This window comes from Lepidochelys kempii, chromosome 8 (genome assembly GCF_965140265.1).
Source record: "Lepidochelys kempii isolate rLepKem1 chromosome 8, rLepKem1.hap2, whole genome shotgun sequence".
NCBI classification, from domain to species: domain Eukaryota; kingdom Metazoa; phylum Chordata; order Testudines; family Cheloniidae; genus Lepidochelys; species Lepidochelys kempii.
The window spans coordinates 52311439-52324709 of NC_133263.1; the positions used below are offsets into that span (position 1 = coordinate 52311439).

Genomic DNA, 13271 nt, shown 5'->3' on the forward strand with positions numbered 1-13271 from the left:
GTTTGCTTCAGCAAGACCATTGTGTGGTGTTCTCTGTGGAAATCAAACACAGAGTTGCTTTTTCTCACCGGGATCAGGTAGGATCAAACTTAAGAACACCAGTTATTCTAGGATCTGTCTTTTTCTGCTTCTCTAGTTATGGCAAAATCATTGAGGTTTAGTGAAGGAAGCCTGAAGAAGACAGAAAAAGACACCTACAGTGCTAAACTTCTTAATCTAGATAATGCTGGCACTTTCTAGCTTGCCAGTGAAATGATCACGAGTTGTGTCTGAAGTTTTTTAATCTAATTCCTTTTTGGACAGCAGCTCAATGAACCATGCCCTCTGTGACCTGCATGTACTTTTAAGTAGTTCATTTGAGCTATTTAGTCACTGGAGTCATAACATGCCTGCATTGGCTCGCTGTAAAAATTAACTTAACTCAGTAAACACTATTAGTAGTTATTAACATGTATTGTGTATTGCAAATGGAGAACTTGTTAAATTGAATAGTATGGTAGCCTTGCACCTAAGTAATTGTAGGTTAGTTTAACTTAAGGCAGGTAGTGTTCTATTTAGTGGTTGGCATAAAGGATTGAGAATTGGGACTAAGATCTCATCTCACTTCTGCTACTGACTTGGTATATGACCTTAGACAAATCATTTAACCTCTAGCTGTTTCCCCCCTTTGTAAAATAAGGATAATTTGTCTTCCTCAGTAGTGAGGTGTAATATTTTAAGCTCGTTCAGATCCTGGGGTGAAAGGTGTCTTACAAGTGCAAAGTATATGTCAAAGCCCTTGGGCTATTCTTGAATTACTTTTTTCAGTTAAAACACTAAATTTTTCTAGCTATGTGCATTGCATCATGCATCTATAAAACACCTGCTAGAATTGTGCATTTAGATGGCTATCTCACTGTCCTTTGTGTGTAAAGATGAATTCTACGCATCTTCACATTATGTAGTTGTTGGAGGCTGTTTGACATATGCCTGGGGGTTTGCAATACACAAGACTGAAGTTTTGTAAGTCTCTTGTATGACTTCTGAAAGGAAGGCCCTATTCAGAGAAGTGACATTCCAGGAGTGGCAACCTAACTGCAGACGCTTCGTTGGAGAAATCCATTTTACCTATGGGTGGTTCTCTTATTTGATTTACTTATATAGTGAGAGGGTATCTCCCATATTAGGTCATCTAAACCCTTAGAGGCATGTCTTTTTGTTTTTCTTTTTTTCCTAAGTTTTCACCAGCTCAGGTGTTGAACAAGAAGAAGAGACATGTTTAATTTTCAGATGGAGAGTTGTGTTTACAGAGATAGCACTCTTAAATACCATTTTTGAAGGTGCTTTACAAAACGTAAGCCCACTTTAAACCATATTGTCTCTCAAAGAAGATCCTGCAAGTTTGTTTGCTAGTCTCATTGGTTGGGTTGTTTCCCCTTTAATTAGCACCCTACCCTATTTTAAAGGTCAGTATCTAGGCGTTCTTAATTTCTGCTATGCTAACATAGTTTACAGTTTTGCAATGAGAGGATGTTGTAACCTGTAAGTCATTTAAGTATGACTTCCCTTGTGGGTAGGTCTTAAATTTCAGTTCCAAAGAGACCCATTTTAAATCAATTTTATGACCTCAACTCAGACAGATCATCATGTGTGGATTCCTCCTCCAGTCAAATGTTCCTTGTGAGTAAGCAACAATTTATGTAACAGAAAATAAATGAACTGTCCCCTTTTTCTGTACACACGTGTATTTGTATGTTGACTCACTTTTATAAGTTTTTTTTGAGCAGTATTAAATAGGAGACGGAGCTCTTGGTGTGGTGTTTTTTTAAGAGATTTGATTTCCAGGGCAAATCACAATTTAGCTATTCTACTTCTTTGTTTTAACTTTTTAGTACATTTAAATATTTGTAGTCAACGTACATACTGTAACATGAGAACAGTGAAAATGACTGTTTTGGATATTTAGATTCTGTTAAGACAGTTTCTGGGTTTCTCTGTTTCTGGCCCAGAGTCTGTGGGTCCGTCTTTCTTGAGGATTCTTGGGTTTGCTGATCTGTCCAGTTGTAATCCACATTTTGAATGTTGATAGTCATGATGTTAACCACCGTTATATCAAACTCACTTCCCTTCCTTTCTCTCCCACTCGTTATTCTTAACAGTGCTCCTTTGGTGTTACTTTAGTATAATTCCCCCTTAGTTAATAGAGCTGGTTCAACAACTTTCAAAATCATTCACCAAAAAGGATAAACTTTTCACAGAATCTTTTTGACTAGTTGTAATTTTTGAGGTTTCTAATTAAATGATCTAACAGTAAAACGTATGCTAAATTCAAAGCTGTGACTTAATAGTAAATGTTTCAGTTTCTTCCTTGTGTGCTCTTGGTCAATTTCAGACTAATGTATAGTAGGTTGTGAGAGATAAAGGAGAGAGTGGGCTTTTTGGCTACAAATATCTATTTACTCTTCTATCCTCTGAATCTTAGTCAAATTATCTCTGAAATCAGAATTGCCTGCATTTAATAATGTAGTAATCTTAAATGCTGGGCTAAGTCTTAAGTTGTAGAGGTGGGGAAGTTGCCTGGCAACCAGAAAATCTCTATTTTTGGTAACTTTCAGCAAGATGATCTTGATATATTTGCAGTAGTGTTTGTGGCACTGGCAGACCAGGTGCCAGCTCATGCCAAGGCCCCTAGACCTCATTGAACACTGACAAAAGTGTCGTTGGACACCTGTCTGACTCACCTGCATGTTAATATTGGTATTAGATTTATAGAGATGGGTTTAGTGTTTGGACTTTATGAAATGCTTGTGAGTTGCTGCATCCATTAATCTCACTTATAATGTTTAAACCATGTTATAAGGTAATATTTAAGTGTTTGCTATGAAACTGGAAACCCTCAGAGTCAGGAGAGAAGCATTAACAAGTGTGAAATACTAGTTCACCACAAGAGATGTTTTCTGCCCAGCAAAGGAAGGCCCATAGACACCAGACAAACCATTGTGGAACACTGTGGGTGAAATCAAACAGTCACTACTCTCTTGAAAGAATTCCCAGGGAAAAATGATATGGTGTTTTGTCTTTTATCTCCTGTGGACGAACATTTTTCACAAAACGATCTGACCTCTGTCCTCATCCTCAAAGGAAACCTGCACAACAGTTTCAAAAGACGAGTTGGGAGCTTAAATTCATAACTTAGCTAGACATTGAAAATGATATTTTTACTAAATATGCTGGATTTATGGCTTATTACAACAATCTGAAACCCATGAACCCCTTTCCCCACCACCTTGAATGGTGTCTCACAATATGTGGAACTATTTATACTGAACAATCTATTCCATCTTATATTTAGCTGTGATGCTCTTAGTACCTTTCCCAGACCTGAAGAAGAGCTTGCCCCTCTCATCAACAGAAGTTGGTCCAATAAAAGCTATTACCTCATCCACCTTGTCTCTCTAATATCCTGGGACAAGCACGGATGCAACAACACTACAAAATAATGGAAAAAGTTGTATTACAACACAGTATACTTCTGCGCTCCTGTTAAAACTATAAAAAAATCTCTGAAGCATAACTGAGCCACTATTTCTTACTGTTCCTTCAGTTTTCTTAGTATGCTGTTTCTGGCTGCCTATTATATTGGGTGTAACAAGTTTCTGGTGTAAAGTTCTTCATGCAAGTGGCAAAGCTTTAAATACAGGATGACAAGCATTACAGTGAATGTGAAAGTCACAAATTCAGGCACCAAAGAGATTAATTTTTTTTATGGGTTGATTTATAAACTGGCCTCCCCTTAGCGAGATAGACAAGTATATAGAGAAATAAATATTGGCCTATTAGTGTAACTGTGGATTTTCTGGGGGGAGGTGGTTCAAGATTTGTTTCTATTAAAGTCTTTACACCTGTTTGCTAAGAATCCTTTGCTTAATAAGAAACTTGAGAAGTGCTTTTTACTTAAAAAGGTAGCAACATGTTAAGGTCTTGTTTGGAGGGTTATGTGCTGCTAGTGAACTACTATTCCATTTCTACCTAGCCATTCTGAATTAGTTGCAAGATTATGATGAGAAAACTACAGAAAAGGCCCACACAGACACATGTGGCCTTGTAAAAGTTGTTTATCACTGTTTCAGGGTTGGCCAAGTTTAGGGACCTTGGCAAGGCTTATGTAGTTGTAAACAAAAAACATTCCAAAAGCCAAAATGTTATCAGTTGTTCCCATCCTTTACCATTTAGCGTCCTTACTCTGAATTCAACTGTTGGGATATTGTGTTCCTTAGTGAGTGATAACCAGATACAGGCACTGTGCCTAGCAGGAAACACAGCTCTTGCATAGCAAGGCCTTGGTTATTCATTATGTAAAAGCCAGAACAACACCTCCCATCTGTTTTGCTACAACGTATTAGAATAGAATACTCTAAATATTTAAATTTCCATTTGCAAGGAACTGCTACAGTTCTCACAGAACAAGGATCTAATCAACACTGTTCTTTGTGTGCAACCCTATAGTAATATACCTACATGCATACATGATGGAAAGATTTCCAGTAAGATAATATGCTTCAGATTCAAACTTCCAAAGGGTGGTTATAAATATGGATAACATCTGGACTCTGTCCTTTAAGCACAGTGATAAACATTAAATGGTGTATGGTTCTTTGAGTACTGTATCTTTGCTTCAAGATGTGTAGGCATCTTGGTGTATTTTTCCCACTGAGTTTTATTTCCAAACTGCCCTTCTGCAGGGAGTCTGTTAATTTTTGTCTCTTGTACTTTCTTGTTACCCAAATCTGCTAGGATCTGGTCGTCTTGTTGTGGCCCAAGCTCATCCATTGTTTCTTGCAGTCAGTGTGACTTATTACTTAGATTGTTTGCTCTTTGCCACAGGAACCTTCTGTTTGTTTTGTGTGTGCATAGCAGCTACAACAGTGGGGTCCTGGTCCACAATTGCAGCTCTTAGGTGCTGTGATAATTAAGCCCAAGGGCCTGGCTACACTGGAAACTTCAAAGCGCTGTCACAGGAGCGCTCCCGTGGCAGCACTTTGAAGTGCGGGTGTGGTCGTGCGTGAGTGCTGGGAGAGAGCTCTCCCAGTATTTCTGGTAATCCACCTCCACGAGTTGGAGTGGCTCCCAGTGCCCAGAGCCTGTTTACACTAGTGCTTTAAAGTGCTCTAACTTGCTGTGCTCAAGCGGGTGATTTTTCACACCCCTGAGCCAGCAAGTTGGAGCGCTATAAAATGTAAGTGTAGCCAAGCCCTAAGATTTTGTCTCACATTTTTAGTAAGTCAGACAGGTCATGGGCTTCTGTTAATTTTTCTTTATTGCCTGTGACCTATCCATGACTTTTATTAAAAATATGCATGACAAAATGGGGAGCTCTGGGATCCCCACAGCACCCTGGGGCCCCCGCCTTAGACCTGCGGGGTCCCCGCACTGCCCATGGCTCCCAGTTTGGGGCATCCCCACCACCAGTGGTGCCTGGGAGCGCTCGGGGCACCCCTGCGGCGTCTCGGAGCTTGGGGCCCCCACAGTTCCCAACCATGACGGGCTGCGGGGAGACCCTGCAGGTGCCATGAGCTCCAGTCACGGAGGTCTCTGGAACTCACAGATTCTACGACTTCCATGACCAAATCATAGCCCTAATGATGATACAAATAAATGACATACTGAAAATGACTCTAGGTTATGGTTAGCAATGGGCAAAAGTAAGTTTCCAAAATCTAGCACTGGCATGATCTAATACGAAGATGCAGCTGGTTTGTCACCTGACTAATTTGAACTCCTGTGGTTAACTCTGACAAGCGTGTGTGCATTTATCCTCTTGCTTGTATCAAAAATAAGAGTAGTGATTGGCTCCTGGTGAACCTTAAAAATATTTGATGTTGGGGGTGGAGGGAGAAGACTTGACACTTGTGAAGTTTATTGAGTGCTTGGGTTTCAGCAGTTTAATAAAATCACCATCCACGTAAAACACCAAAATGCTCCTGGCTTCTAAACTTCCTACAGCTCTGTCAGTCCCGAGCTTAATGGGGCCCTTGGCTTATCAGAGACAAAGTTAATGGTAAATTCAGTTTCTATGAGCTGGGTATGCTGTTCCTTTTCTCTTTTTGTGCTTCTGAGCATCTTTATTGGCCATGTCATATCTACTGAAAACATAACTGTTAAATACTTGCTTTTCCTCCTTTAGGTTGGGTTGATGTTGACCACGGGATAACAAAGAAAATGCAGCTAATAGCAGAGGCTGAGGTAAATATTTCTTAACATTTACTTGGTTGAGAGGGATCCAGACTCCTGGAAAACATGAAATGCCATTGTCTTATGTTTGTCTGTTGTTGGTTTAATGTTCTAGAATGCCATCCTTTCAGACATCACTTAGGAGTAGTGGTTTTACACAAGCCTTTATTCTCCCCTACCTATTCCTGTGCCCTGTACAGCATTAGTGACATCTCTGTCAAAATATTAACTCGGCTATTTGTTTTTCTTTCTCAGCCTGTGTTGTACTTGGGCCCCAAAAGCTTAATTCTACAAATAAGCATGTGAACTTTGATACCCATATCCAAATTGACTTGCTTTGGCTGTATTACCCCTTGACCATATAGCTGGGACTGCTATTTTTGGCAATCTGTAGGTTTAATGTTTAAAGGAAAAAGTTCCTCATGATGTTCAATCCAGTGAATGGGCTACTCACTGCCTGGTACTCTTGCCTGTTGCTGTGGAGCTAGCTAAGACACTTTCTCCCACCCTTTTTAGCAGGGAGCCCTGCACTCCTTCAGCAGCCGGAGGTGACTCTCCTAGTGCAGACAGGGTTGTGTTGTCCATAAATGTTTGTGAGCAGGACATGCAGACAGTCTGTTGTAGATTCTAATTTCTAGAGAATTTCTTCATTCTTCATGACGCCTTTTTTAAAGGGGACCTACTAGAATATCCCAGCTTCTAACATAATAGTCTGTGCAACAGTAGTGTGGTTTTTAACAGTGACTTAATTCCCTGCAGACTACATCTGGCAGCGTTCTCCTGAATTATGTGCTTGGTCACTCTACAGTGATATGGGGTTAAAAGTACTACCAATTTCTGGTAGAGTGGGGAAGCAGCTTTTTTCCTCAAGGTGCTTGTCTACTGAATGCCCTATTTATCTTTGCTGTTTAGAGCATTTGACATATGTCTACAGGATGAGATTTTAATACTAGTAGTTCACTTTTAAAGGATGACTGTTCAAAGCAATAGGCCCAGAGTTGAACTGCCTCTTAAAGAGAATCACTTTAAGTTCTCTAGATTCTGAAATTTAAAATTCTTCCAATATAAAGGCAGCAACATAAAGTAACATCTCAGTTGAGTCGTCACAACCACAAATCCAGGGCTGCTTTTGTTAGGGATGTGGGGGCACAAGCTTGTTTGCATGTCCTGCTCTGATCTTCGAATGGGAAGGCAAACTATCAACACTTAGTCATGTGTTCAGAGAGACTTCTGGCTTCCTAGCCTGAATAATATCACTTTTAATAAACTGTATATTCAGCCAGTGTCTTCCCTATTGGAAGTGATGTTGGCATTTGCTACTTTAAACTTCTATAGGGCTTCCTTTTCCTGTCCAAGCATCTCCTGCCTAGAAGGTTTTGAAATGAATATCAGAAAAAAACATGTTTTCTTCACTTTACTTAAGAATATGTAAAATACTTTGGAACACCAAGGGAAACTCCTTTGCCATCTTCCCTTCCCTGGGAATGGAGTAGAGAACTTTGATATAGGAATGAATTTTTATACTTGATCAGAAAAAGAAATTATACACACTTCCACAGTCCTCCTTCCCACATTATTTTCCCAACTCTCCATTGGCTTTATTAAACCATTTGTTAAACCTTTCCCCCCATGGTTGCCATTATCCTTGTTAAGACAAAGAAGGAATTTCCAAACCTTTCCATGCTATTCTGCAAGGGTGCCCTGTATCCATACTAAGTGGGGCAGCATTGAGTTCCACTCTTCATCCTAGCAACCAGTTTTCTTGTGTTCGCATGTTCTTCCTGACACACTGTGCCTTACTCACACTTATTAACATCACAAGTGTTCCACAGCAGTGATCTGTAATTTCACAATCTTACTTGATGCCAGAGAATGAATAACTCTTAGAAGGAAAGGTGAATGCCCTTGCCTTGGGGAAGTCTCATTTCGCAATCTTGGTGGTATGGCGAGTGGGTGATGAACATGCAGTTTCATTATATGATAGGGGTAACTAAAGTGAATTTGAAGGCATGTCACAAGAGGGGAAGATGCCTCTATATGCATTTTGGTGCACTAATGTGGCCAAGTTTAGGATTTCAATGAGGTGAACAGTTTTGAAGCTTTAAAATGTTCTTGGCAATTGGGAACTCTCCTGACTTAAATTTTATAGTTTTTATATCTATACATACACACTGTAAATCTTTATTAAGCTGACGTGACATTTTCTGCATTCCACTGGTATTTCACTTGTACTTAAAGTACTGCACAGGATCTTTTCGGGGGGGATAAGGCAAAGCACCACATTTATTGGTAATACATGTATCAATCAATACTGTATCATATGCATATGATATATATTACACTCATGCACTCACATACACACACAAGCACACTCCGTCTTGTTGTTGTTACCAACTAGTTGCTCCCCTTAACCTCACTAGCCAAGTGAGTTAGATGGGGGAGGGGTGGAGCCGGGCTTCTGTCCATCCGGATCGATGCTGCAATGTTGATGAGACCCGGGATCCTCTGCAAGACGCTTCACATTTATAGCAGCTTCCCTCTCATGCAAATCTATACCACAGATGCAAAATCTGGTCTGTCAGTTGGTCATCTGTGGCGCTTCCTTCTGGGTGTTGTCTTAATGCTGCCACATTTATTTTCAAAGAGGGTGTTTTGAAAAGAAGGTGCTCGCTTCTAACTCTCAAGGCCCTCTTCTTTAATGAGCCCACTTGACAAGCTTTATTGTTCTTCAGTCTGGCTTCCATCCCCTCTCCAATTGTTGCAGCTGCCTGGAGGTGCTTGCCTTCCATGCCTTACTCATTCATTCAACAGGGCAATTGATTAAAAGGGGGGAGATCTGATTCTACTCCTAGCGAAAAGACATTTTTCTTCTACCTTAATTATCCTTAGGGGCTATAACATTATATTAAGGCTCAGTACAAAGTTCCTCTATCAAAGGACTTGATACAAAGTTGTATGAAAATAGAGGTTATATATGGAAAGACTTAATACAAGGTTATATGAAGAGGCGTAATACAAAGTCATATGAAAATGATACAGTTACGCAAAGATACTTAATGCAGAGATTTATCTACACACTGAGGCCCACTTAGCATGCATGCATATATGTAATGTATATATAAAAATGTATGCATGCTAAGAGGGCCTCAGTGAGACACCAGTGGAATGCAGAAAATGTCAATATCAGCTTAATATTTACCTTTTTTGTAGGGTTGTTTATTAATCGCTGTTAACTCATGCAATTAACTAAAAAATTAATTGTGATTTATCATAGTTTTAATTGCACATCTAAACAATTATAGTATACCAATTGAAATTTATTAAATTTTGGATGTTTTTCTACATTTTCAAATATAATGATTTCAGTTACAACACCGAATACGAAGTGTACAGTGCTCACTTTATATTTATCATTTTTAGTGCAATTTTTTATTACATAAGATAGTATTTTTCAGTTCACCTCATACAAGTACTGTAGAACAATCTCTTTATTGTGAAAGTGCAACTTACAAATGTAGATTTTTTTGTTTGGTTTTTTTGAGTGTAATTATGTATGTCACAAATCCACTCGGTTCTACTTCTTGTTCAGCTAATCTCTAAGACAAACAAGTTTGTTTACATTTGCAACATATAATACTGCCTGCTTCTTATTTACAGTGTGACTGGAAATTGAGAACAGGCACTTGCATGGCACTGCTGTATCCGGCCTCGCAAGATACTTATGTGCCAGATGCGCTAAAGATTCATATGCTCCTTCGTGCTTTGGCCTCCATTCTAGAGGACGTGCTTCCATGCTGATGACACTCGTTTTTTGTTTTTTGTTTTTTTAAAAAGTGTTAATTAAATTTGAGACTGAACTCCTTGGAGGAGAATTGTGTGCCCCTTGTTTTTACCCACATTCTGCTATATATTTCATGTTATAGTAGTCTCGGATGATGACCCAGCTCATGTTCATTTTTTAAGAACACTTTCACTGCAGATTTGACAAAACACAAAAAAGGTATAAATGTGAGATTTCTAAAGATAGCTACCACACTTGAAATCTGAAATGCCTTCCAAAATCTGAGTGGGACTGGGTGTGGAACGTGCTTTCAGAAGTCTTAAAAGCGCAACATTCTGGTGGGGAAACTACAGAACCCGAACCACCAAAAAAGAAAATCAACCTTCTGCTGGTGGCATTTGACTTCAATGATGAAAATGAACATGCATTGGTCCGCAGTGCTTTGGCTTGTTATCCAGCAGAACCCATCAGCATGGAAGCATGTCCTCTGGAATGGTGGTTGGAGCATGAAGGGACATATGAATCTTTAGTGCATCTGGCATGTAAACATCTTGCGATGCTGGTTCTCACTTTCAGGTAATGTAAATGAGAAGTGGGCAGCATGATCTCCTGAAAATGTAAACAAACTTGTTTGAGCAATTGGCTGAAGAAGAAGTAGGACTGAGTGGACTTTGTTTTATTTTTGAGTGCAGTAATTTTTTTGTACATAATTCTACATTTGTAAGGTCAACTTTCATGATAGAGATTGCACTACAGTACTTGTACTAGGTGAACTGAAAAATACTATTGTTTTTACAGTGCAAATATTTGTAATATAAAATAAAGTAAGCACTCTACACCTTGTATTCTGTTGTAATTCAAATCAATATATTTGAAAATGTAGAAAACATCCAAAATATTTAAATAAATGGTATTCTGTTTAACTGTGTGATTAATCATGATTATTTTTTTAATAACTTGACAGCCCTATTTTTTGGGGGGGGGCATATAGCGTGAGGGAGATGGGGAGCAAATTTCCTGCCACACCTTAGCTTTGTGACATTATCAGAAAATCTGGTGGTGGTAGAGGCTGATGGGCTACAGAAAGCCCTCTAGCTTAAACAGTTTGTTGTGGAATGAATTCTGTTCATGGGGAAAATATGGCAGCAAACTAACTTGGGAACAATTAAATATGAATATGGAAAATCTTTTATTAGCAGTCAACCACACTTAACCCGTGTGCAGCCACAGCTTCAATGAGATACTATGTAGCTGTTTAAAAAGGGGTCAGTTTAGCAATCTCAAAGACTCTAATTCAGGAAAGCATTTAAGCATATACTTAATGTGCTTTCCTGAATCTTGGCCTAAAGCAGAGGACCCCAAATTGTGGGGCGCGACTGGGGCCTGGGCCAGCCCCCATGGGTGGGGGGGGTGCGGGAAGGGAGTGCCACCCATCTCTGCTCCTGGCCCCCTTACTGCTGTTCATGCTGCCCCCTTCCCCCCAAGCTGCAGACTCGCTTCTGGGGGTGGGGGGGAGGAACAGGAGTAAAGGGGGACACGATCCTGAAAAGTTTGGGGACCACTGGCCTAAAGTAAGATTCAATTGCTCATGGACAGAGCTGCACACAAGAAGACAACATGCACAAGCTAATTACTGATCACTTTTTCAGGTAACTTTTGAAAATTCAGAATTTAAACAGCAAATTCTTACCTATCTTAGGGTTTTATAGTGCTACCTGTCACCATAGTGTCTGTGTGCTTTCCATGTAAAATCAGTAGCAAAATCCTTAGCAGATTTTTGTGGAGCCTCTGACATTTCTCTTTTCTCAGTGTGAACTGTTGCTGGAATCTAAACTTGGGTCCAAATTTTCAAATGCAGGAGCTTTGAGTTGGATCCCTAATTATAGATTTAGGCCCTAATAAGTACCTGTCTTTGAGGTGCCTAAATCCAACTGACTTGAATGAGAGTTGTGGATGCTCAGCACTCTTGAAAATCAGGCACTCTTTATTTAGGTGCCTAATTCTGTGGTCTAAGGTCTGAATACTCTGTCCTTTCCTGGACTTTAAACTCTAAGCAGGAGCAGTGCACTCTTCTGTCACACAGGTAGCACTGAGATTGAGAACAACGCTGCTTGGCTGATAGTTAAACAACTAAAGCTGTTAAGGCTGGAAAATATCACTGAAGTAAAAGTTATGGGCAACAGTTGAGAGCTAAGCTGTGAGGATGAGGCCCATCTTCTTTCAAGGATCTGGTCAGAGCAGTGGAAAGCCTGTTCTCCATCATTCAGTTTGTGATTGATGCTTTTTATGGCACAGCATGGCTCCCACAGAGACACTCTCTCTCCTTTTGTTATGGCTCAGGTTCCACGGTAAATAGGACAATTATTCAATAATCTGATTCTCTTGTTTAAAACTCTGTGGTGCATGTGACTGGAGATCTCACTAGCTTACTTAACTGTAAGTGATTTATTAAACATTGTCTAAATGGGCTTTGGGAAGCTGTTGGCTGAGAACTCTGAACCTGAGACTTCAGAACCTGAAACACACTGTCCTTTTAGTAAAAGAAACCAGTTAATATCTATTTAGTTTCTAACACATGCTTCTCTTTATTTTAAAGTTTGACCTTATTCAGGTTTTAGCCGAGGGCTTCAGTTTTGTCAGCAACCTGGATATGCACAGCAGAAACCATTGAATCAAACTCTGCCAACCAATACCACACAATGACTGTTCCCTATTTTGAGAATAGGGGAAATCTTAGATATCATGGTGGAAAATGATCTGATTACCACTGTTGATCCTTTCTTAGATAAAACGTTAAAGTGTACTTAGACTACAGAAGGAACCCTTCAGACAAATAATACAGAAATGAGTATTAACTATAGTTCAAAACTCAGTTTGAGGTCATGCTTCACATTTGGCAGTTAGAAACGGCAACAAACACTTTAATTGTTTGAGAGAGCTTAATTTCTGTATTTATAGATCCAGTGTTCCCGGACTAGTTGATTCACCACTCAGAGATCCAGCAACATTGGGAGGAGGCAGGGGGACTGCTACTTCAGCCACTTTATAGTCAGCTGACAGCTCCATAAGCAGACAAAGAAATACTCAGTGTAGTGAGCAGGAGAGTGAGTAATAACTTCAACTCTGCTTGTTTGTTCAATAGCCTTACAGTTTTTTAACCCCTTTGCTTTTGCATCCATAGCAGCATTCCATTGACATGTAAGCACTGTGTGCTCCCTGAGCACTGGCCTGGTTAAACCTAGCTTGTTCCATTTCCCCCTTGTTCTCTCTGGAACACTGG

At 39.8% G+C, this 13271-nt stretch overlaps 1 protein-coding gene across 3 annotated transcripts in view; it reads left to right on the plus strand.

The window, feature by feature from the left end:
- Positions 1 to 13271, plus strand: part of SOAT1 (sterol O-acyltransferase 1) — a 44098-nt gene that overhangs the window by 6329 nt on the left and 24498 nt on the right. For all 3 annotated transcript variants that reach the window (XM_073356529.1, XM_073356528.1, XM_073356530.1), the window contains exon 3: positions 6164 to 6222. In XM_073356529.1, coding sequence (XP_073212630.1) covers positions 6164 to 6222 — 59 coding nt within the window. The remainder of the gene's footprint in view (positions 1 to 6163; positions 6223 to 13271) is intronic.